Here is a 25,795-nt window from a genome sequence, read left to right as displayed (position 1 = left end):
TTCCCTTTTTCAGTTTCTAGAGACCACTCAGATTCCTAAGTTAGGAACCCCCTTCTCTGTCTTTAAAGCCAGCAATATTGAATCTCTCTGACTTTTATAGCCATATCGCCCTCTGATTCTCTTTTGTTTCCCTCTTCCATCTTTAAGAACATTTGGGATTACATTAGGTCTACCTGGATAATCTAGGCTACTATTTCTATCTCAAAGTCAACTGACTAGCAAACCTTAATCCCTGTTTGCTGTTCAACCTAAAATATTAACAGGTTCCAGAGACTGGATGTAAACATCTTTGGGGGACTGTTACTTTGTTTACCACATTACCTGTAACACATTCTTCTTTCCTTTGTCGCAAATTCCAGAAAGTTCTAACTAAATTTAGTATTTAATTGTAATAACTAACTCATCACTATTTCCTGGTACATGTAATTACTCTAATTCTTATAAATTCTGATTTCTCTTTTATTTAACATTACTATTTCTTATATTTTGATATTAAAAGCTACCACAATCACATTTTTATAAAATAGAAAAGGAACAATTTCAGACCGATAACCACCACAATGTAGATTCAAACATTCTTCACAGAATAGCAATATGTGAAAACAACAATCAGTAATGTTTTAAAAAAAGAATTCATTATGACCATATAAAGTTTATCCCAAAAGAGCAAAGAAGTCAGGCATAAAACCGTACATACTGTATGATTCGATTTACCTGAAACTCTAGGAAAGACAAATTTAGTTTACAGCAAGAAAAAATCAGATGCTTGGGTGCTTGGGTGGGGATAAGATTATTGGCTGGGAAGGTTCTGAAGAAATTTTGGGAGGTGATAGAAATGTTCTATATCTTGATTAGGGAGATAGTTGCATGAGTGAAACTTTGTCACATTTTATCAAACTGTACAATTAAAATGAGTGCATTTTATGTAATCAAGTTCTACCTTAACAAAGTTTATTTTAAAGTAAGTTCCAATACATCTCCACCTTAATTTTGTAAAAATTAAGTACTACCAAAAGTACAGAATGTGTGTAGAGATAAATAAGAGAATCACTTTCAAAGTGACAATGTTTAATTCAATATAAATATGTTGCTATTGTTGTTTTAACTGCTAAGTCATGTCTGACTCTTTGAGACCCATGGACCTCCTCTGCCCATGGAATTTCCCAGGCAAGAATACTGGAGTGGGTTGCCATTCCCTTCTCAAGGGAATCGTCCCAACCCAGGGATTGAACTCACATCTCCCTGCATTGGCAAATGGATTCTTTATCTCTGAGCAACCAGGGAAACCAATAAATACTATATAAAGCTTAAATAAACACCTTGAAAATACATTTGAAAGCAGGATCACTGTAATGTATAAAACACAGGTGTAATGTACAGCTTCCCAGAGGCAATAACCTACTGCTGCTGCTGCTGCTAAGTCGCTTCAGTCATGTCCGACTCTGTGCGACCCCATAGACAGCAGCCCACCAGGCTCCTCCATCCCTGAGATTCTCCAGGCAAGAACGCTGGAGTGGGTTGCCATTTCCTTCTCCAATGCATGCATGCTAAGTCGCTGCAGTCATGTCCGACTCTGTGCGACCCCATAGACAGCAGCCCACCAGGCTCCTCCATCCCTGGGATTCTCCAGGCAAGAATACTGGAGTGGGGTGCCATTTCCTTCTCCAAATAACCTACAGAACTGTACAAATCAAAAAAGTAGGTTCTCTCAGAACTCTTCCTCTCCCTGAAACTAAGACTATGCCCCAAAGTCTGTGTGTTCTTTTACTGGGGAAACTAGAAGTTTTCTTTAAACTTGTCCAGATCCTTTTCCCTTACATGTTACAACAGGTATCTTTTCCTGTATTTAAGCAATAGTTGATAAGTCCCCCTCTTTAGTACAGAAGTCTGGTCTGAAATGACTCTCCAGGTCATTTCACCTAACAACTTTGATTTCCTACTCTTAGTCACTCATTAAAGATATGACCAAAATAATATCTGTAATTCCAAGTCCATCATGTACATGATTTCATGGAAAAAACGTGCCTCTGTCTGAGATGCTTCATAGCACTTTTTACTTCCTCATTCCTCAAGGTGTAAATGAGGGGATTCAGCACAGGGGTGACCATCGTGTAGAAGACAGATACCACCTTGTCACTGGAGAAGTTGGTGTCTGGGTGAGTGTAGAGGAAGATACATGGCCCAAAGAAGAAGGCCACCACCATGAAGTGGGCTGAGCAGGTAGACAGGGCTTTCTTGCGCCCTTCAGCTGACTGTTTTCTAAGAGAAACCAAGATGACCATGTAGGAGGTGACCAAAGCCAGAAAACAGAAGAGGGAGATGGTTCCACTATTGGACACAATCAGCATTCCTGTGAGATATGTATCTGTGCAGGCCAGCTTGATGACAGGAGGAACATCACAGAAGTAGCTATCAATTATGTTGGGGCCACAGAAAGGTAGGCGAATGGTCAAGAAGGTCTGCACCAGTGAGTGAACGGTACCCCCCAGCCAGAGACCAAAGACAAGCTGTACGCAGACCCTCATGTCCATCACATTGGCGTAGTGTAATGGCGCACAGATGGCTACATAACGATCATAGGCCATAACGGTCAGCAGAAAGATCTCAGCACAGGCAAACAGATGTAGGAAGAAGAGCTGTGCAATGCAGTTGTCAAAGGAAATGGTCTTCCTTTCCAAAAGCAAACCCTCCAGCATCTTGGGCACAGTGACAGATGAGTGGCAGATGTCAATAAAGGACAGATTGCTCAGGAAGAAATACATGGGGATATGAAGACGTGGAGTAAAGACTATGGTAACCATGATCAGAATGTTCCCCAAAAGGGTTAGCATATACATGACTGAGAATGCCATGAAAAATAATATCTCCAGTATCCAGTTATCAGTGAGTCCCAAGAAGACAAATTGAGTCACTCTTGTTTGGTTTAGAGCATCCATCCAATGAGCTTCCAAAGGACCTTGTGGGGAAAAAACACATAAATGATAATTTAGCCTTAATGTTATAGGAGTGGAACTAACAGAAGTGACTCTGAATTTCTATCTGGGTTGCTTATTTATTATCATGGTATGTAGAGTATAAGATCAATTTAATTACAATTGTTATAATATATCCAGTCTTCCTTGGTGGCTCAGTTGGTAAAGAATCTGCCTGCAAGGCAGGAGACTGCTTGCAATGTAGGAGACCCAGATTTGATCCCTGGGTCAGGAAGATCCCCTGGAGAAGGATGACAACCCACTCCAGTACTCTTGCCTGAAAAATCCCATCAATACAGAAGCCTGACGGACTGCAGTCCATGGGATTGCAAGAGTTAGAAATGACTTAGCAACTAGCTACATATTATACCCAGTATATATCAGGAGTCATTCCATACACTTTATATACACCATTCTGTTTAGCCATAACTGTACCATTGCATGGGCTTTTGCACTGGCTCAGCAATAAAGAATCTGCCTGCAATACAGGAACCACAAGAGACGTGGGTTGGATCCCTGGGTGGGGAAGATCACCTGGAGCAGGGCATGGCAACCCACCTCAGTATTCTTGCCTGGAGAACCCATGGACAGAGGAGCCTGGCAGGCTACAGTCCATAGGGTCACAGAGAGTCAGACAGGACTGAAGCAACTTAGCACGCATGAATGCACCATTGCATAAGCATTATTGCTCCTGTTTTGCAGGTAAGTGAGCTCTACAAGAATAAATAAATTGCCCAAAACCCTTAGCCACTAGTTGGGTGATTTTTTTATTTCAGTCTAACCCACAGGCAACACCAATTTAGAATTCTAAAATACAACTCCCAGCTAAAATAATTTGCTATTTCACTCGTCCTATCAAAAGCGCCTTCAGATAATGAGTGATGTTGGGCACCTTTTCATGTGTTTGTTAGCCATCTGTATGTCTTCTTTGGAGAAATGTCTGCTTAGTTCTTTGGTCCATTTTTTGATTGGGTCATTTATTTTTCTGGAATTGAGCTGCAGGAGTTGCTTGTATATTTTTTAGATTAATCCTTTGTTTTTGCTTCATTTGCTATTATTTTCTCCCATTCTGAAGGCTGTCTTTTCACCTTGCTTATCGTTTCCTTTGTTGTGCAAAAGCTTCTAAGTTTCATTAGGTCCCATTTGTTTATTTTTGCTTTTATTTCCAATATTCTGGGAGGTGGGTCATAGAGGATCCTGCTGTGATTCACGTCGGAGAGTGTTTTGCCTATGTTCTCCTCTAGGAGTTTTATAGTTTCTGGTCTGACATTTAGATCTTTAATCCATTTTGAGTTTATTTTTGTGTATGGTGTTAGAAAGTGTTCTAGTTTCATTCTTTTACAAGTGGTTGACCAGTTTTCCCAGCACCACTTGTTAAAGAGGTTGTCTTTTTTCCATTGTATATCCTTGCCTCCTTTGTCGAAGATAAGGTGTCCATAGGTTCATGGATTTATCTCTGGGCTTTCTATTCTGTTCCATTGATCTATATTTCTGTCTTTGTGCCAGTACCATACTGTCTTGATGACTGTGGCTTTGTAGTATAGCCTGAAGTCAGGCAGGTTGATTCCTCCAGTTCCATTCTTCTTTCTCAAGATTACTTTGGCTATTCGAGGTTTTTTGTATTTCCATACAAATTGTGAAATTATTTGTTCTAGTTCTGTGAAAAATACCGTTGGTGGCTTGATAGGGATTGCATTGAATCTATAGATTGCTTTGGGTAGAATAGCCATTTTGACAATATTGATTCTTCCAATCCATGAACACGGTATGTTTCTCCATCTGTTTGTGTCCTCTTTGATTTCTTTCATCAGTGTTTTATAGTTTTCTATGCATAGGTCTTTTGTTTCTTTAGGTAGATATACTCCTAAGTATTTTATTCTTTTTGTTGCAATGGTGAATGGTATTGTTTCCTTAATTTCTCTTTCTGTTTTCTCATTGTTAGTGTATAGGAATGCAAGGGATTTCTGTGTGTTAATTTTATATCCTGCAACTTTACTATTTAATTATAAATTAGAAAAATTTATTACTCTCATTGTATGATTAGCACTATGAGTGAAAAAATCTGAAAAAACATTTTAAAATTAAAAGATATGTGGAGCATTTTGTTATGAATAAAATTTCTTTCCATTTCAAAAAAAAAAGAACTTTTAAAGCTCTCTGGTGATTCGAACATATAGCCAAGAGAGCAAACTATTAAATTCAAAAAATGTCAACAATATATTGTTAAGTGAAAAGAGCGTATTATAAATATATTTTTGCTCTATAACACAGGGAGCTCAATCCAATGCTCTGTAACAACTGAGAGAGGTGGGATGGGGGTAAGGGCAGGAGGAAGGTTCAAGAGGAAGGGGCTGTATGTGTACCTGGGGTTGAGTCACATTGCTGTGCAGCAAAAACTAATGCAATATTGCAAAGAAATTATCCTCCAATTAAAAATAAGTTTAAATAAATAAACATATTGTGAATGAGGAGGAAAGGGGTTGAGGAGGGAGGGAAGGAATAAATGAACAAAGGAAGGAATCAAAAAATATTTATATATATATATATATGTGAATATGAACATATTGAAACATATATATTCATGAATTCTGTTTTCATGTATTTATTCCTAAAAGGAAAGATGATATGTGTTGAAGACTACATACTTATTTTAACACTAGTTGCTCATAGAAATACTAGTGCATTTTAGATTTTAATTTTAAATTTAAAATACTAGCAGCATTTTAAATTTTTATATTATACTCTATAATTGTTCAAATTTGTCTATAAGCCTGGGTTACTTTGTTTTAAAACAAAATATTAAAACCATGTGTGGGGGGGTGCATACAGAAAGGAAATGTAAATGCTGACTTCATGGGATTACTAGTACATTTTTCCTTCTCCAAGTCAAGTCTAATATGGTTGTATTTCTTATGAAGCAATATTCTATGATAGGGAGGCCTATTCTCATAAACTCCTGGTCAGCAATGCATTCATAGAAAAGAACCAAGAGTTGTTTTGCTTTTAACTAAGAAAGAGAAGGTAGAAGGCTCTTCATAAGAGCACATGTGGTGAATTCACATAACTCTAATGTTTGACCTTCACTTCCCTAAGCCTCAGTTTTCTGAACTGTAGCATAGGAACTAGACACATCTTTTCTATGTGATTAGTTGTAGCAGATGTCTAGGTCTTCTGTCAAAAAGGTCAAGAGAGAAGCCAGGATATGGGAAGAATTTCTGACTTTGAAGGGTATCATAAAAAATTGAAGCCCGTATGCATGTTTAAGAAAAAATCTAAACAACTGACAAAGGATTAATTTCCAAAATATACAAGCAGCTCGTACAGCTCAATACCAGAAAAACAAACAACCCAATCAAAAAGTGGTAGAAAGACCTAAACAGACATTTCTCCAAAGAAGACATGCAGATGGCTGACAAACACATGAAAAGATGCTCAACATTGCTCATTATTAGAGAAATACAAATCAAAACTACCATGAGATATCACCTCACACCAGTCAGAATGGCCATCATCAAAATGTCTACAAACAATAAATGCTGGAGAGGATGCAGAGAAAAGAAAAGACTCTTGCACTGTTGGTGGGAATGTAAATTGATACAGCCACTGTGGAAGATGGTATGGAGAGTCTTTAAAAAACTAGGAATAAAAAAAAAAGGAATAAAAAAAAAAAAAAAACTAGGAATAATTGGGTCATTTATTTTTCTGGAATTGAGCTGCAGGAGTTGCTTGTATATTTTTGAGATTAATCCTTTGTCTTTGCTTCGTTTGCTATTATTTTCTCCCAATCTGAGGGCTGTCTTTTCACCTTGCTTATAGTTTCCTTTGTTGTGCAAAAGCTTTTACGTTTCATTAGGTCCCATTTGTTTAGTTTTGCTTTTATTTCCAATATTCTTGGAGGTGGGTCATAGAGGATCCTGGTGTGATTTATATCGGAGAGTGTTTTGCCTATGTTCTCCTCTAGGAGTTTTATAGTTTCTGGTCTTACATTTAGATCTTTAATACATTTTGAGTTTATAAAATGGGCCAAGGAACTAAACAGACATTTCTCCAAAGAAGACATACAGATGGCTGACAAACACATGAAAAGATGCTCAACATCACTCATTATCAGAGAAATGCAAATCAAAACCACAACGAGGTACCACTACACGCCAGTCAGGATGGCTGCTATCCAAAAGTCTACAAGCAATAAATGCTGGAGAGGGTGTGGAGAAAAGGGAACCCTCTTACACTGTTGGTGGGAATGCAAACTAGTACAGTCACTATGGAGAACAGTGTGGAGATTTCTTTTAAAACTGGAAATAGAACTGCCATATGACCCAGCAATCCCACTTCTGGGCATACACACCGAGGAAACCAGATCTGAAAGAGACACGTGCACCCCAGTGTTCATCACAGCACTGTTTATAATAGCAGGACATGGAAGCAACCTAGATGCCCATCAGCAGACGAATGGATAAGGAAGCTGTGGTACATATACACCATGGAATATTACTCAGCCATTAAAAAGAATTCATTTGAATCAGTTCTAATGAGATGGATGAAACTGGAGCCCATTATACAGAGTGAAGTAAGCCAGAAAGATAAAGACCAATACGGTATACTAACGCTTATATATGGAATTTAGAAAGATGGTAACGATAACCCTATATGCAAAACAGAAAAAGAGACACAGATGTACAGAACAGAAATTTGGACTCTGTGGGAGAAGGTGAGGGTGGGATGTTTCGAGAGAAAAGCATCGAAACATGTGTATTATCTAGGGTGAAACAGATCACTAGCCCAGGCTGGATGCATGAGACAAGTGCTCAGGCCTGGTGCACTGGGAAGACCGAGAGGAATCGGATGGAGAGGGAAGTGGGAGAGGGGATCGGGATGGAGAATACTTGTAAATCCATGGCTGATTCATGTCAATGTATGACAAAAACCACTACAATATTGTAAAGTAATTAGCCTCCAACTAATAAAAATAAATGAAAAAAAAAAACCTAGGAATAAAACCACCATATGACACAACAATCTCACTCCCAGGCACATACCCTGAGGAAACCAAAATTGAAAAGGACACATGTATCTCATTATCCTTGCAGCACTATTTACAATAGCTAGAACATGAAAGCAACCTAGACATCCATCAAGAGATGAATGGAAAAAGAAGTTGTGGTACATATACACAATGGAATATTACTCAGCCATAAAAAGGAACACATTTGAGTCAGTTCTGATGAGGTGGATGAACTAGAACCTATTATGCAGAGTGAAGTGAGTCAGAAAGAGAAAGATAAATATTGTATTCTAACACATATATACAGAATCTAGAAAAATGGTGTGGAATAATTTATTTTCAGGGCAGCAATGGAGAAATAGACATGGAAAATAGATTTATGGGCACATAGGGAGAGGGGAGGAGAGGGTGAGATGTAAGGAAAGAGTAATATGAAAACTTACATTACCATATGTAAAATAGATAGCCAACGGGAATTTGCTGTATGGCTCAGGAAACTCAAACAGGGGCTCTGTATCAATCTAGAGGGGTGGGAGGGGGAGGGAGATGGGAGGGAGGTTCAAAAGGGAGGGAGGGATATATGAATACCTATGGCTAATTCATGTTGAGGTTTGACAGAAAACAACAAAATTCTGTAAAGCTACTATCCTTCAATTAAAAAATAAATTAAAAAAAGAAAAAACCTAATCGAAAGCACTAAACCTTGGGATTGGCTGAAATTTTCAAAGCCAAAGTAGTTTCCCTTATGTCCTTAGGCTGTTCCCAGGGGCAGCAGATGGTAGTTATTGCTTCTTTAGCTCCAGAGAAAATTTTTTTTTTTTTCAGAGAAATTTAGTTACCATTAGTAAAAAGAGTTTTTGCTCTGGTTTTAAAAAGAAGTGGGCTGAGACTTTGACAAAAGGTCACTTTAGAAAAATTATGTAGCCTCTCTGAGCTTCAGTTCAATTCAGTTCAGTCCAGTCGCTAAGTCGTGTCCAACTCTTTGCAACCCCATGAACCACAGCATGCCAGGCCTCCCTGTCCATCACCAACTCCCAGAGTTCACCCAAACTCATGTCCATCGAGTCGGTGATGCCACACAACCATCTCATCCTCTGTCATCCCCTTCTCCTCCTGCCCTCAATCTTTCCCAGCATCAGGGTCTTTTCCAATGAGTCAGCTTTTTGCATCAGGTGGCCAAAGTACTGGAGTTTCAGCTTCAACATCAGTCCTTCCAATGAACACCCAGGACTGATCTTCTTTAGGATGGACTGGTTGGATCTCCTTGCAGTCCAAGGGACTCTCAAGAGTCTTCTCCAACACCACACTTCAAAAGCATCAATTCTTCAGTGCTCAGCTTTCTTTATAGTCCAACTCTCACATCCATACATGACCACTGGAAAAACCATAGCCTTGACCTGACAGACCTTTGTTGACAAAGTAATGTCTCTGCTTTTTAATATGCTGTCTAGGTTGGTCATAACTTTCCTTCCAAGAAGTAAGCGTCTTTTAATTTCATGACTACAATCACAATCTGCAGTGATTTTGGAGACCGAAAAAATAAAGTCAGCCACTGTTTCCACTGTTTCCACATCTATTTGCCATGAAGTGATGGGACCGGATGCCATGATCTTAGTTTTCTGAACGTTGAGTTTTAAGCCAACTTTTTCACTCTCTTCTTTCACTTTTATCAAGGGACTCTTTAGTTCTTCTTCACTTTCTGCCATAAAGGTGGTGTCATCGGCATATCTGAGGTTATTGATATTTCTCCTGGCAATCTTGATTCCACCTTGTGCTTCTTCCAGCCCAGTTTCCTCATATGTACAAATCAATACTTGCATCAGGAAGATCCCCTGGAGGAAGAAATGGCAACCCACTCCAATATTCTTGCCTGGAGAATGTCATGGATAGAGGAGCCAGGCGGACTATGGTCCATATAGTCGGACACGACTGAAGCAACTTAGCACATAGGCACGAATGCACACAAACTTACTTCACAAGCTGTTATTCAAGTGGCTAACATGTAGCCTGGCACTTGTAATGCATAAAAGTCTGTTCTTTTTATTATAACTAAGAGATATCTGCAAAAAACCATCCCAAAAGTCCCTAAGAGAGAAAATGTAGGTCATGTATTTAGTAGCATAAAAAAAGGACCACAAAAAAGTAGGTGAAAGAAAGTGAGAGGGACTTCCCTGGTGGACTGGTGGGCTAAGACTACAGGCCCCCAATGCAGGCAGCCTGTGTTCAATCCCTGGTCAGGGAACTAGATCCTACATGCTGCAACCAAAGATCCTGCATGCAGGATCTTTTTTTGCATGCAGGATCATTTATTTGCATGCAGCCAAATAAATAAATATGAAAGAGAAAGAAAGAAAGAAAGAGAGGGCTCACTAGTTAATCAAACAATATTTAGTGAATGCCCCAACAGTATCTGTGCCAAGGAATATTCTTTCCCCAGACTTCCCAGGGCTCTATCTTTCTCATTTTTAAGGTGTTATCTCAAATATGACCCTCTCATGGAGACCCTGCAGACATCTATAACAAAAAGAACACCCCCTCACTTACACAATATCCTAGTCCATCTTTTTTGTAGCACTTATAAAGACTTGAAATTATCTAAATTATTTGCATTCATATCTACTGTCTGCTTTTCCAAATACAAACCCTTCAGGGACAAAGACTAGATCTATTTGGTTTATGACTACATCCTCAAAGCTTGTGTTCAGCAGTGAATGAGATCCCAACTCCCAGCCACAATAAGTTCAGCAGTGACTAAGACTTCCATGCTTTAAACTACAGAAGCCCCTAAAGAAATGCTAAGCAGTTTCTGCCCTAAAGAGTCCACAAAAACAAAAACATATACGATAACAATAACAACAAGCATACACTGCCAGTTGAAAGTAGAGTTTAACAGTCTCCTGGTTTTTAAAGATTTCATTCTTCTGAAAAGATGCAGAGCACCTCCTTCAACTGTCCCATTACATCTTTCTCTTCTTCTCTTCAACCTTTGCATTCTTCGTCCATCATCATGCTGATCTGTTTCATATTTATATTTTATATCTGTTCTATATTTTTTCTTTTGCCTGAAAATAAAAAATTCTGGAGGGCTGAGGAAGTGTAATCAAAAAGTTGGAGAAGGGAGGCACATTGAAATGACCAATATACCTGCAGGTAAGAAATGTACACAAAAAGAAATGTACACTCCTTCCTTGAGTCATCCAGTAAACTCACAGATGGACCGACCCATGAATAATTTTGCAGATGGGGACCTTTAAGTGTAGAAACATAGAACAACAGTATTAGCTCAACAAATACTTTTGCATGATTATAAAGTCTCCAATATTTTGAATTATGACTTTTAGAAATTGTTTATTAGAAATAAATTTACGAGCTCAAAGATTGTGATTCAAAATACAGTGTTGTCAAATTGCTTTCCAAAAAGTTGGCAGAGTTGAGTTAACTTACTCATGGTCACTCAGTTAGCAATTGGTTGAAATTGGATTTGAATTTCCTGTTCAAAAGATTTTCCTATTTCCAAAAGCCTACACTCTCAACCTCTGTGCCATGCTGCTTAAAAGCAAAAAAATATAAAGTGTCTTTTAAGGAGGAAGAGAGTGCAAATATGCATCTCCTGAAGGAAGGGAAATATCTCATTCATTTTTCTATCCACATAGTAAAGTATGTGGCACAAAGGAGAAACTCACCAAATATTCCATGAATTAATTGAAAAAAATACTTGTAAAGTAACACTGAAATAAAGTTTCAAGATTTGGGGGGAAGTTGATCTGTGCATTAAAATAATTGCCTAGATTTTTAAGGAAAACCATAACAGTCTTATCTATAAAGGGGCAACTGAACAAAAAAGACCTAGAGTCGTCACTGGATATCACTGTTGTTATATTGATGTATATTGGTATTCTTCATAAAATGCTACAAGAAAATAAAAAATCTGTCCCTTCCTATCCTTTCCCTGCCATCTACCTTTCTCCCAAGAGCTCCACAATTCCCACACCAGCTCTGCAATGGAGACAGTAAGAATTTTCCCATATTTGAAATCACACCTCTCAGGAGTATAGTGAATTGTCAGGGATCAAACATTATAAGCAGCAGTCTCCTTTAACTCGTGAATCCCCAGTTTCAGTCCAGTTATCTTTACTGCTTGCTCAGAGATACTCCAAACCCTGTCTTTACCTTCCTCTTCTCTCTTTGTTGCCACCTGATCTCTAGTTCAGCATTACCGGCTCAAGCCTTGGCAAAGACACACTTAGCGACGACTCCCTTTGCCAAGGGGAAACTGAGCTCCATCGCAGTAGACTACTCAAAAGGGAATTTGTAAAACCCTGAGTTGCCACGATCTTTTATTTTAACTTTCTATGTTGTGTTAGGGTATACGGGCTTCCCAGGTGTCGCTAGTGATAAAGAATCCACCTACCAATGCAGGAGACGTAAGAGATATGGGTTGGGAAGATCCCCTGAAGAAGGGACTGGCAACCCACTCCAGTATTTTTGCCTGAAAAATTCCATGTACAGAGGAGCCTGGCAGGCTACATCCACAGGGTCACAGTCGGACATGACTGAAGTGACTCAGCACGCATGCATGCATAGCCGATGAACAATGTTGTGATAGTTTCAGATGAACAGCAAAGGGACTCAGCCATACATATACATGTATCCATTCTCCCCCAAACCTCCCCTCTGCCCGTCAACCAGGCTGGCACATAACACTGAGTAGATAGAGTTCCATATGCCATACAATGGATCTTTGTTGGTTATCCATTTTGAATATAGCAGTGTGTACATGACCTTCCCGAGCTCCCTCACTATCCCTTCCCCCAGCCACCATAAGTTTGTTTTCTAAGTCTGTGAGTCTCTTTCTGCTTTGTGAGTTCATTTGTGTCATTTCTTTTTAGATTCCACATATAAGGGATGTTATATGATATATCTCCTTCTCTGATCGTGCTTGGAGCCATCTTGTTTGAGAGAAGTGCCCATGTCAGTTGAAAGCCAGGGTCTTAAACCCTAAAGAAGAGAGAAGGCAGAAGCTCCTAGGGACACCCTAAACTTTGACAGCTTTATTTCTCTAATAAAGTGGGGTGCAGCTAAGTTCAGAGATGGTTTGTGGCTTGCCCAGCTTTTGCACGGCAGAGTTGGGACCCTGTCCCAGTTCCCCTGCCCTTGGATTTTTCCACTACTCAGCAAGCAGTTGCCTCCAGAGAGCTGAGCTAGGTGAACTCCTAAATCTTTTAGTATTAGCGTATTTTACTTAGTTTACTTTACCTTTTTAAAGATTTTATTCTTCACAGCATACTGCATTGTTTTTTAATGCCATGGACTCACTTTTTTAGATATTTTTGATGCAAACCATTTTTTAAAGTCTTTATTGAATCTGTTACAATATCATTTCTGTTTAAACATTATGATTTGGACATTAATAACTGGTTTTCTATTTAAATAGTTTCACCCTTTTAATATTGGTCACTGAATTTGTCAATCCCCTTCCTTCTCTATAAATTTTGCATTTCTCCTTTTCAATACCCTTGCCTTTTTCTGGCCAAGAAAGGTAGAACTAAGCCTATTTGCCATTCCATTTCAATCATTGACTACTATGAGCACCATTAAAACTGTATTTGAATAAGTCCCAGAATCTGTTACTCAAAGGCCATTCATTCATTCAACAATCATTTATTATAGAAAGTATTTATCTTTAGTTAATACAAATAAATTGCATATTTTATGAAATATGACCTGATATTAACTTTAGGCTTAAACTTTTGTGTCAAGAATATGTAAAAGTCTTTTAATTTTGGTAATCATGTCACAACATATATGTGCAGCAAATCACCACATTGTCACCTAAAATGTATATACTTTTTATCTGTCAATTATACTTCAGTAAAGCTGGGGGAGAAAACATAAAAGTTTTTAAGGAGTTGTGTCAAATCAAATCCAGTTAATCTTAGGTTCTACTATTGCCCTGCTGAATTAAAAAACATTATCAAGTCAAGACCTGTACTTCCCTGGTAGCTCAGGATCCCATATACCACAGAGCAACTAAGCCAATGGTGGTGGTTTAGTTGCTAAGTCATGCCTGACTCTTTGCAACCTGTCTGTGCCCACCTGTAGCCCACCAGGCTCCTCTGTCTGTGGGATTCTCCGAGCAAGAATACTGGAGTGGGTTGCCGCCTCCTTCTCCAGGGGGATCTTCTCCACCCAGAGATTGAACATGGGTCTCCTGCATTGCAGACAGATTCTTTATCGACTGAGTTACGTGGGATGCCTGCCAAGCCCATACGCGGCAACTACTGAGCCTGTGCTCTAGAGCCCAAGAGCACCAATTACTGACCCCATGTGCCTCAACTACTGAAGCCCGTATGCCTTAGAGCCCATGTTCTGCAACAAGAGAAACCACCTCAGTGAGAAGCCCATGCACCGCAACTAAAAGAATAGCTACCACTCAGCACAACTAGAGAAAAGCCCACTGAGCAACGAAGATAAATAAAAGAATTTTAACTGGTGGACTTAAAAAAAAATGAAGACCTATTTCATGCATTAATGTATCTAAAATTTCAATTCTTCTTTTTACTCCGTTAGTCAATTTATCTCTCACTTGGGCAAGTCACTTGACTTTATATTCATTATCTTGAAAGTAGGTAACAATTTTACCCCTTTAATTATTGTGACAGTTAATTTTATATGTCAATTTAGCAAGGCCATCATACCCGGTTGTGCAGTCAAGTATCATCTAGATGTTGTTATGACAAAGTTTTCAGAATGTGATTAACATTTAAATCATTAGGCTTTGGGTAAAACAGGTTACCCTTAATAATTTGGGTAGAGTCTAATACAATCAGTGGAAATTCGTAAAAGATTAAGAACCCCAAAAGAAGGAATTTGGCCTCCAGACTGTCTTTAGACTCAAGACTGAAAGACTGACTCCTGACAGAATATCCAGTCTGCAGCCTGTGCTGCAGATTTCAGATCTGTCCAGCCCCAGAAACTCACCAGTTAATTCCTTAAGAGAAGTCTCTTTCTCCTTCTCTCCCTCTATCTCTCTCCTTTTATATAAAATTTATTTCAATCAAGATAGATAGATGATAAACATATATATATAAACTGAGATCCTATTGATTATGTTTCTTTGGAGAACCCTAATGATTCATGGGGTCGCAAAGAGTCGGACACGACTGAGCGACTGAACTGAACTGAACTGAACTGAACCAATACAATTACCTTCTTTGCAATGATTTTAAAGGTGGCAATGTGGCTTAGGTTTAGGAAAGTTTAGGTATACAGAAAGACCACAATTCATTTACCACTCTAGGAAGTTAAATTTCTCTTAAAGATCTTATTATCTCCTCTCTTTCCCACCTCAACATCCACTTTAAATAAGTAGCAATTATCATTACCACTTTAAAAGGTGAGGCAAACAGAAGATAGGAAAACTCTGTGTCATCAAATCAAATCAATTGACCCAGAAGCTCTGCTAAATTCTAGACTCTCTTTTAAAGGCCGAAACAATAGCTTTCAATGTTTAATAGGTAACATTTGTTTATCAACTTACGTTGCTTGTTTAAAAGAGATTTTCCTCTGATATCAAACACTTACCATCTATTCCTATATCTCCTCTAATGATTCAGTTCTCTTCTTACACTCTGCTACAGAAGTCTAGGATGTAAAATCACAGAGAACAAAATTCTGTACAAGGTGGATCTCATGCTTGAAAGCTTTGTGATTTTTATCTATCTGACATAGGACTGTGAAGTGATCATTGCATGACTATAATTGAACTTGCTACAATGAATACTCAGGGGTATTATTAAGTTTTCTGTTTCAATGAATTTCCTGTTATTAGTTCCATTCACTTAGCAGTTTAATAAATGAACAATAAAACTAGCACACTTCAAATATGGAAGAGTTCTAAACCTTTGGCAATTTACAATACACACCAGGGATTCAAAGTCTGCTGACAGGTGAAAGCTCACCCATGATTACTAAATAATTGGTACCAATCCATGGGCTCCCAAAATGCCCAGTCAGCAGCTTGGAACTTAGTTTCCAGAATTATCTGACTCAACACCTGCTTTTTCTACTGCTTAAGTAAAAGTTTAAAGCCAAAAGAAAAAAAGTACAGATCACAGATTGCCTACATGAAGTAACCACTTTAAACAAGCAAAATATACCAAGATGTTTTGTAACCAGCTAATTTTTTAAACTACTTAAAAGAATTTTGACTACTCAAAGCAAAGATAATAATGATGCATTGTGGCATTTGTAGCATGCAGGAGTAAAAATACATGAAAATAATAACAAAAAGCTGGGAGGAGAAAAAAAAGTAAGTTTGAAAGATTCTTATACTATACAGTCAGTTGTTGTTCAGTCACTAAGTCAAGACTGACTCTTTGCAATTCCATGGAAGCAGCACGCCAGGCTTCCCTGACCTTCACTATCTCTCAGAGCTTGCTCAAACTCATGTCCATTGAGTCAATAATGCCATCCAACTATCTCATCCTCTGTCGCCTCCTTCTCCTCCTGCCCTCAATTTTTCCCTGCATCAGGGTCTTTTCCAATGAGTCAGATCCTTGCATCAGGTGCCCAAAGTATTGGAGTTTCAGCTTCAGCATCAGTCCTTCCAATGAATATTCAGGGTTGATTTCCTTTAGGATTGGCTGGTTTGATCTTGCTGTCCAAGGGACTCTCAAGAGTCTTCAGCCCATTCTTCGGTGCTCAGCCTTTTTTATGGTCCAACTCTCACATCCATACATGACTACTGGAAAAGCATAACTTTGACTATACAGACCTTTGTTGGCAAAGTAATGTCTCTGCTTTTAAATATGCTGTCTAGATTTGTCATAGCTTTTTTTCCAAAGAGCAAGCATTTTAATTTCATGACTTCAGCCACCATCCGCAGTGATTTTGAAGTCCAAGAAGATAAATATAGCCAGTAGTATCATGTTATGTGATGGCATGCTATATTAAAGATGTATACTATAAACGTTAGAGAAACAGCTACAGACAAAGTGGTATGGTTAATAAGGTAATAGTGAACATAAAATAAAATATTTTTTAAAACTCAATTAATCCACATAAAAAAAAGAAAAAGAGGAAAAATGAGAATAGGAAACAAATAGCAAAATCGAGATCAACCAAACCCCATCAATAGTCATGTTAAATATAAATGGTCTAGCTCATATCCAGAACATATAAAGAAAACAACGACAAAAAGACAACCCAACTTAAAAATAGACAAAGGATTTTTTTCCCCAGACTTTAAACTTTTTATTTAGTATTGGGGTATAGCTGATTAACTATGGACATTTAGGCTGCTTCCATGTCTTGGCTATTGTATACAGTACTGCAATGAACAGTGGGGTGCAGGTATCCTTTTGGATCACATTTTTCTCCAGATATATGCCCAGAAGTGGGATTACGGGTCATATGGTAGCTACACAAAGGATTTAACTAGACATTTCTCCAAAGAAGATATATAATAGTCCAATAAGCCCACAAAAAATTTTTTTCAACATAACATTTTTTTCAACCTGCAGGAATGTAAATTGATGCACACACTTTGGAAAACAATTTGGCAGCTTCTCAAAATATTAAACACAGAGATAGCATAACCCAGCAAATCTACTCCTATACCCTAGAAAATTGAAACTGTATATCCATACAAAAAAATTTCTATAAATATTGATTGTAGTATTATTCATAACAGCTCAAAAGTGGAAAAAACCAAAATGTCTACCAAATGACAAATAGGTAAACAAAGTGTAGAGTAGCCATAAAATTAAATATTTCAGTAATAGAAAGGAATGAGGTACTAATACATGATACAACATGTATCCAGGTTTGCAGTGTAGGAGATGGAAACACCATGGCATTTGATGTTGAGAAGAAAGGGTATGGAGGCAGCAAATGTTACAGACCTTACTGGAGTTTCAGTGCAAGGCAGTAAACATGCAGCAAACTGTAACCATTATAGATGCTACCCACATAGTCGGGGTTCTCTGCCAACTACCAGAATTACCAAAACAGAAGAAAAGGGAAAAGACCAAGGCATGAGAGCATGGTCCAGAAGACCAGGCCCAACAGTGCCAACTCAACCTCACTGTACTACACATGGAGACTCCATGAGCAACAGCCACAGTCTTCTAACCCTCTGGTACAGGAAAAAACAGGGGAATGTGCTGATAACCAGGAGACAGGAGATCAAGGTAGACTAATGTTTTAAAAGAAACATCAGAACCAAAATGGAGTCACTTGTGCTAAGCCCACCTCACCAAGCCAAAACTTAATACCAAACCAAATTGTAGTTTCAGTCTTCTGTAGGAATGTGATCTTAACTGGTCAGTCTGGAATTTCCTGGTCAGTGGTAATGAGGTAATCCTGCCTGAGAGACCCCTTCCATCCCCCAAAGAAAGATTAGGTAATCTACTTTTTCCCTTGCCTGCCCCCTTTTGTCTACAAAAATCTTTCCTTTTCAACATCTTTTCTATTCACTAGGTGGAATGCTGCCTGAATCATTAATCATTGAATAAAGTCAATTTGATCTTTAAACTTACACTTAAATTTTGTTTTTTAACAGCAGTGAGACAGAATATGCATTGGAGTTGCAGATTATGATTTCTTAGGGACCCTCTTCACCAAAGACAGCATAGAAAAGACAGCAAAATAGACGAAGTAAAATCAAAGAGATGAATCCAAGGTCAATAGCCACCTCAAGGTTGGTACCACCACAGGTTCAGTTACCTCTGTGCTGTGCTTAGTCGCTCAGTCGTGTCCAACTCTTTGCGACTCCATGCACTGTAGCCCACCAGGCTCCTCTGTCCATGGGGATTCTCCAGGCAAGTATATTGGAGTGGTTACCATGCCCTCTTCCAGGGGATCTTCCCAATCTAGGAATCCAGGTCTCCTGCTTTGTGGGCAGATTCTTTACCTTCTGAGCCACCAGGGAAGCCCTCAGTTACCTCTGCTGATGCCCAGAAAACCCTAAACCATGACATGACAAAGAGACAAAAGTAGCTGATCCTAAGTGTGAGAGGGGGTGGCACTGAAATTTCCCATCCTCTATTCTTATGGTTGTGAGGGCAACCAGCCCTCATCTGTTCCTAAGGCTAAGTAGGGCTGGCCTAAGAAAAGGTTAGCTTTACTGTTTAGTCATCCAATAAGAAGAAATAAATATAGAAATCCAGCAGTAAAAAATGAACAAGAGGTTGGAGCTAACGACCCCCAGTGCTTGGCTGTTGCCCACTGACCAGATAATTAGAAGTATCTGCATTACCTATGCAGCTTAGGGTTTTTAATAGTTCTAACTATAGACTTTAATATTAGTAAATGGAAATTTCAATGAAATACAGTTTGGAGACTAGAAGGGGGAGCTCTTGTGCCCTGTGACAAAAGCAGAGTCCAACAGGAAGAAGAAAAAGTCTTCTTTCTTGGGGCTTTCCCAACTTCCTTCTCCTCTTTAACAACATCCTCCTTCTATTGCCTTGTGGAGACTTGCACATGGATGAATGGTTGCAGACGCCAAATTGCAATTTTCCACTTGTCTCAAATAAACCCATCTTTGCTAGAAAAACATCTGGTAGTCTATTTATTTATATCAGATCAACAAGACCTATTGTTTGGATACTACCAAATCCAAGTTTTTTTTTTATAAAGCCTGTTTTACTTGATACACCTTTAAGGATTTTTCAATTGTTTCATGTCTGGTCAAGCTGAGTTTTTTAAGAAGCTCATTTTTAATTTGTAATACAATTTTATGACTTGATTTTTTAAAGTCAGTGGTGATAATTTGATGTATAGTAAATTCATACTTAGTTTTCATCTCCTTTTCTGGCACAGAGCTCTTGTCAACTACATATTGGCACTAACCGTGGGCACTTGGCATCTACCTCTACAAGCATTAAATCATGTGCTGTTGTAGTTGCTGAACTTCAACATCGCCTGAAAGGAATTCAGGGTGGAAAGTAGAAATGAAGCACTCTGTGCTTGGGGGAAAAACTGGCAGGACAAGTCTTCAGATAGTTAGATATTTTCAGGAGCCAATTTTATGAGCCTAATTCTTGTATCTCCCCATATCTAGAAAAGCACTAAAATCCTTCATAGTGATGACTATTCCCCATGACTAGCAAAAAGCTCCACCAGACTAGTGGACATCATTTAGAAAAATAGGTGCTTGATTGCATGTATTCCCCCTTTACCAAAATCATATATATATTGATCTTTCCCCTCTGCCTCTTAGGAGCTGTTTCTCAGAGCCATCTGAGGTGCTGTCTCATGGGCTGCAGTCCTCATTTTGCCCCCAATAAAACTTAACTTGCAACTCTCACAGTTTTTTTTAATAAGTCGACACTCCTAAAAACCCTTAGAATTTCCTAAGGGTTTCCTGAGAGTCATTAAGGGGGTCTTTCATTATGTTAATGAGGTGACTTTTGGAAAGCACCTAAAGATGAGGGCTGGTTGCCCTCTCAACCATAAGATTAGAGGATTGGAACTTTTAGTGCCACCCCAACTCACACACCCCTCACCAGGGAGGGGATAGCAGCTGGGGGTTGAATCAACCACCAATAGCCAATGATCTAATCAATAATGCCTACATAATGGATCCTCCATAAAAATCCAAACAGACAGAATTCTGAGAGCTTCCAGGTTGCTAAACATTTAGAGATTTGGGGAGAGTGGCACCCCGAGGGAGGCATGGAAGGAAGATCCACACTGTTTCCTCATACCTTGCCCTTTGCATCTCTTCTATCTGGCTGCTCCTGAGTTCTATCTTGTCATAGTAAATCTATAATCCAGCACATAAACTGTTTTCTTGAGTCCTGTTAGCCTAACTAACTAGCAAACTAATCCAAGCAGAGGATCTGGGACCCTGATGTATAGTCAGAAGTCCAGGTAACATCTGAAATGGAATGCAGTCTTATAGGACCAAGCCCTCAATCTTTGGAATTTGACATTATCTCTGGTAGAGAATGTCATAATTGAGCTTAATTATAGGACACCTTGTTTGGTGGTGTGAGAAAAACACATACACACACATCAGAATTTGTATCAAAATCTTAATCAACAAACTGTAAGTACCTGTTCAAAGGGGTCCCAAATAATCATACTTTTAAAAGCTGATGTGGTTAATCAATATCAGAAGGCTATATTTCAGGGCAAGCATATTACCAGAGGGAAAAGAGATCATTTCAAGAGAACAGAGTCAGTTTATCAAGAGGACTTAGCATCATAAATGTATATTCACCATATAACAGAGGTCCAAAGTACATGAAGCAAAGATGATAGAACTGAAAGAGAAAAGGCAAATTAATGGTTATCATAGTTAATTTCATCACCCTTCTCTTAGTAATTGGTAGAATGATTAAACAGAAAATCAGCTAGGATATAATAACTTCATTCTATCAACCAATCTGTGGTACTAGACATGTGAATACTCCATTTAACAACAGTGATTTGCATACACATTTCTAGTGGGAATTTTAAATGCTACAATCACTGTGGAAGATAGTGGCAATTTCCTATAAAACTAAACATGTATTTACCATATGTCCAAACAGTTCCACTCTAGAACCTCTACCCAAGAGGAAGGAGAGTATATGTTCATACAAGACTTGAACACAAACATTCATTGCAGCTTATCCATAATGGTAAAAAACTGAAAGCAAGTCAAATATAATTACCATAGGAGTGGCTAAACAATCTGGGGTACATGCATACAGTATTATACTACTTAATAAAACTACTAACACCAAGACACAGTGGATTGCGCTGAGTGAAAAAAGTCAAATGCAGGATGGTATGTGTTATATAATTCCTTTTATATAAAATTTTAGAGCAGACAAAACTACTAGAAAATAGATCAGTGATTTCCAGGCGCTGAAGTTGTGAGTAGGAGCCAAGAAGAAGGAGGATTAACTGAGAGAAAGAACTAAGGGACATTTTGGGAGGATGAAAATGTCTTATATTTTTATTGTAGAGGTAGAAATCCAGATATATTTACTTGCCAGAACATATGGAACTGTACAGTTAAAATGACTGTGTTTTCAATATGTACAATAGTCAAGATATGTTAACAATCTGTGTCCACCAGTGGATGGATGGATAAAGATGTGGTGTGTAAATGTATATACAGTGAAATATTATTTAGCCATAAAGAAGGATGGAATCTAATCATTTGCAACAACATGGATGGAACTTGAGGGCATTATTCTAAGTGAAATAAATCAGACAGAGAAAGACAAATACTGTATGATCTCACATATGCAGAATCTAAACACACACACACACACAACCAAGCTCATAGATACAAAGAACACATTGGAGGCTACCAGAGGTGGAGGGTAGACAAAATGAGTGAAGGGGGTCCAGTTATAAAATAAATAAGTCATGGGATGTAATGTACAGCACGATGACTATAGCTAATAACACTGTATTGCATATTTGAAAATTGCTCAAAGAGTAAATCTTAAAAGGATTTATCATAAGGAAAAAATCTATAACTGTGTAAGGTGACAGGTGTTGACTAGATTCATTGTGGTGATCATTTCACAATGTATAAAAATGTCAAATCATGAAAATAGAATGGCTGCATTTTATTCTTTGTAAATTATACCTCAATAAATTTCACTTTTAAAACAATATGTTGTGTTCAAGTTTAAAAGCAAACACAAGGGACATCCCTGGTGGCTCAGTGGTAAAGAATTAGCCTGCCAACGCAGGAGACACAGGTTCAGTCCTCGATCCTGCACGATCCCACAGAGGTGGAGCATCTAAGCCCATGCACCACAACTCCTAAGCCTATGCTCTAGAGCCCAGGAGCCGCCACCACTGAGCCCGCCTGCTGCGGCTGCTGAAGCCGAGTGCCCTAGAGCCTGTGCTCCGCAACAAGAGAAGCCGTGGCCACGAGAAGCCTGGGCACCTCAATTAGAGAGTAGTCCCTACTCCCCGCAACTAGAGAAAAGCCCTCACAGTAATGACGACTGAGCACACCCATAAATAAATAATAAAATTATTTTTTAAAAAATAAACACAAAAATAGTTCTCAACACAGATCTCACAAGCTATGAGGAGGAGTATCCAGATCTTCTAATATATAACTCCCATACTTAAAATTCCTTTCCAGTACTGATCTGTGATTGAAATCTAAAGTTTCTTATTTCTTTTTAAAGTTGAGTAATATTGCATAGAGTATGATACTAGAAACAAAACTCCTTTACATCAAATAAAAAACTCATTTACAGGCAGTATCTGCCACATTTACAAACTGGTGTGATACATACTGTGACCAAAACACAACACGAAAATTTCTCCTAGCACTTGGTATCACAGTAGGAGTTTGCTACCTGAGAGTGAATCAGAGGATAAGAAGGAGGAAATTAAAATGAGGAGGAAGACAGATTCTGTTGGCTTACTTTTTATTTCAGGGTTGATTGGACAATTCGTCCAGACTGTAACATGAATGGGAAAAGACAGTCAATCAATGTGAACACCAAAATGAATCAGATGTTAAAATTTTGGACAAAGATTTTAAAACAGCTATCATAAAAATGCTTCCACAGACAACTATAAATTCTCTTGAAACAAATGGGAAAAAAAAACAGAAAAATCTTAACAAAAAATAAAGTTATAAAAAGAATTAGCACAAATTAAGGAACTGAGGGATTCAGTAACTGAAGCTCAAAGCTCTTTAGATGGGTTCAGTAGGAACATGGAGATGACAAGGGATGGAATATCTGAACTTGAAACAGATCAATAGAATTTACCCAGTCTGAACAACAGCAAGGGAAGAGACTGGAGGAAAAAATGAACAGAGTCTCAAAGACCTATGCTGCTGCTGCTGCTAAGTCATGTCAGTCGTGTCCGACTGTGCGACCCCATAGACGGCAGCCCAACAGGCTCCCATCCCTGGGGTTCTCCAGGCAAGAACACTGGAGTGGGTTGCCATTCCTTCTCCAACGCATGAAAGTGAAAAATGAAAAGTGAAAGTGAAGCCGCTCAGTCGTGTCCGATTCTTAGTGACCCCATGGACTGTAGCCTACCAGGCTCCTCCATCCATGGGATTTCCCAGGCAAGAGTACTGGAGTGGGTTGCCATTGCCTTCTCCCCAAAAACCTATGGGACAATAACAAATCTTTTAACAAGCGTATCATTGGAATCCCAGAAGAAGGGGAAGAAGGAGGAGAGGGAAGAGGCGGGGGAAAGATCACGAAAGAGTGGGGGCTCAGCTCGTTGCTGGACTTGAAGAAAGTATTCAAAGAAATAATCGCTGAAAACCTCCCAAACTTGGCAAAACTATACCGGCAGGAATAATTGACTATTATCACAGAGAAATGTTGTCTGAGCACAGAAGATAGAGTTGCCCACTTTGTGATGGGGACACAGAAGTATGAATGAACCTAGAGGTTCACTGGAACATCCCTCAGTGTTTCCACATCTGGTGATAATAGTGAGCAGGCAATAACACTAACCAAGTCCGGACAAAGTTAAGGTAACCAAGAGCTTAGACCCCTCAGAGAGGAAGGTCTGGGTCACTGACTGAGCAAGAAATCCAGACAAGAAGGAATGCTGAGTGAGGGTGTGGGGGAATCTAGAATGAGTGATAGAAAAAGATGACTGATAACAATTATGGTCTTAGAACCAACTGCGGCAGCAAGGTCAATATTCGTCCTACACAACTCTCTTGTTTCAGCTCTTTGAAAATTGATATAGATCACAAAGAGAGAGAGGGAGAAGCAAACATATATACACTAAGACTTTAGGTAAGGAACGAACTGGAGAGGGGGTATTCTTTCCCCATCTTTGTTCTATGTCTATGGATTTTTACACAGCTATAATTATTCTATGTATTCAACTATATACTTTGCTCTACTTGATTCATTATTGTATCATAAACAGTTAAAAGCTTTAATGCAGTTTCTAGAACTGTCTTTTATTGGCTCTGAGGTAGGTAGAATTTCAAACAATGTCACCAAGATTCCATGCTCTAATCTCCAGAACCTTGAAAGTGACAGAATACCACTTGTGATGACTGTGTTGTGTTAAATACCACAGCTCACCTTATATGGGGGAGATATCTAGGCAAGCCTAACCTAATTATGTGAGACCTTTAAAGCACATTAACTTTCTTTGGTGGCAGATGAGAAAGCCAGAATATAAAGTAAGAGGCTCAGTATAAGAAGGACTTGAAATGCTGTTGCTGGTTTGAAAATGGAATGGATCATATGAGAAGAAATGTAAGTGAGCTTAAGGAGCTGAAGATTTCCCCACCAGCAGACAGCAAGGAAAAGAAGATCTCAGTCCTACAAGAGCAAGGAACAGAATTCTGACAATAGAAATGAACTTTGAAGAAGACCCTGAGCTCCAGATAAGAACTCAGGCTGTCAACACCTTGACTTCAGTCTTATGGTATCCCATGCATAGCTCAGTTGGTAAAGAATCTGCCTGCAATGCAGGAGACCCCGGTTCAATTCCTGGATCAAGAAGTTCCACTGGAGAAGGGATAGGCTACCCACTCCAGTATTCTTGGACTTCCCTCGTGGATCAGCTAATAAAGAATCCTCCTGCAATGCGGGAGACCTGGGTTTGATCCCTGGGTTGGGAAGATCCCCTGGAGAAGGGAAAAGCTACCCATTCCAGTATTCTGGCCTGGAGAATTCCTTGGACTGTATAATCCATGGGGTCACAAAGAGTCATACATGACTGAATGACTTTCACTTTCACTTTCAAGCACAGAATCAGTTGAAACTGCCTGGACTTCTGACCTACAGAACTATCAGCAAATATATGAGTGTTGTGGTTATGTGTTATATAGCAATAGAAACCAACACAGCTTTAA

At 38.8% G+C, this 25,795-nt stretch overlaps 1 protein-coding gene across 1 annotated transcript; it reads right to left on the bottom strand.

Annotated features, from left to right (window-relative positions):
• Positions 1–1,994: 1,994 nt before the first annotated feature.
• LOC122705604 (olfactory receptor 1509) lies at positions 1,995–2,936 on the bottom strand. Its single transcript, XM_043921056.1, has one exon. The coding sequence runs from the start codon at positions 2,934–2,936 to the stop codon at positions 1,995–1,997; it is 942 nt and encodes a 313-aa protein (XP_043776991.1).
• Positions 2,937–25,795: the final 22,859 nt, after the last annotated feature.

This window comes from Cervus elaphus, chromosome 12 (assembly GCF_910594005.1).
Source record: "Cervus elaphus chromosome 12, mCerEla1.1, whole genome shotgun sequence".
Lineage (NCBI taxonomy): Eukaryota > Metazoa > Chordata > Mammalia > Artiodactyla > Cervidae > Cervus > Cervus elaphus.
Note: the sequence above shows the minus strand (reverse complement) of the source record. Positions and strands in the feature narration are given on the sequence as shown.

Excerpts from the sequence above, each read along its gene's own strand:
- LOC122705604 (XM_043921056.1), bottom strand. The coding sequence starts at position 2,936 with ATGGATGCTCTAAACCAAACAAGAGTGACTCAATTTGTCTTCTTGGGA.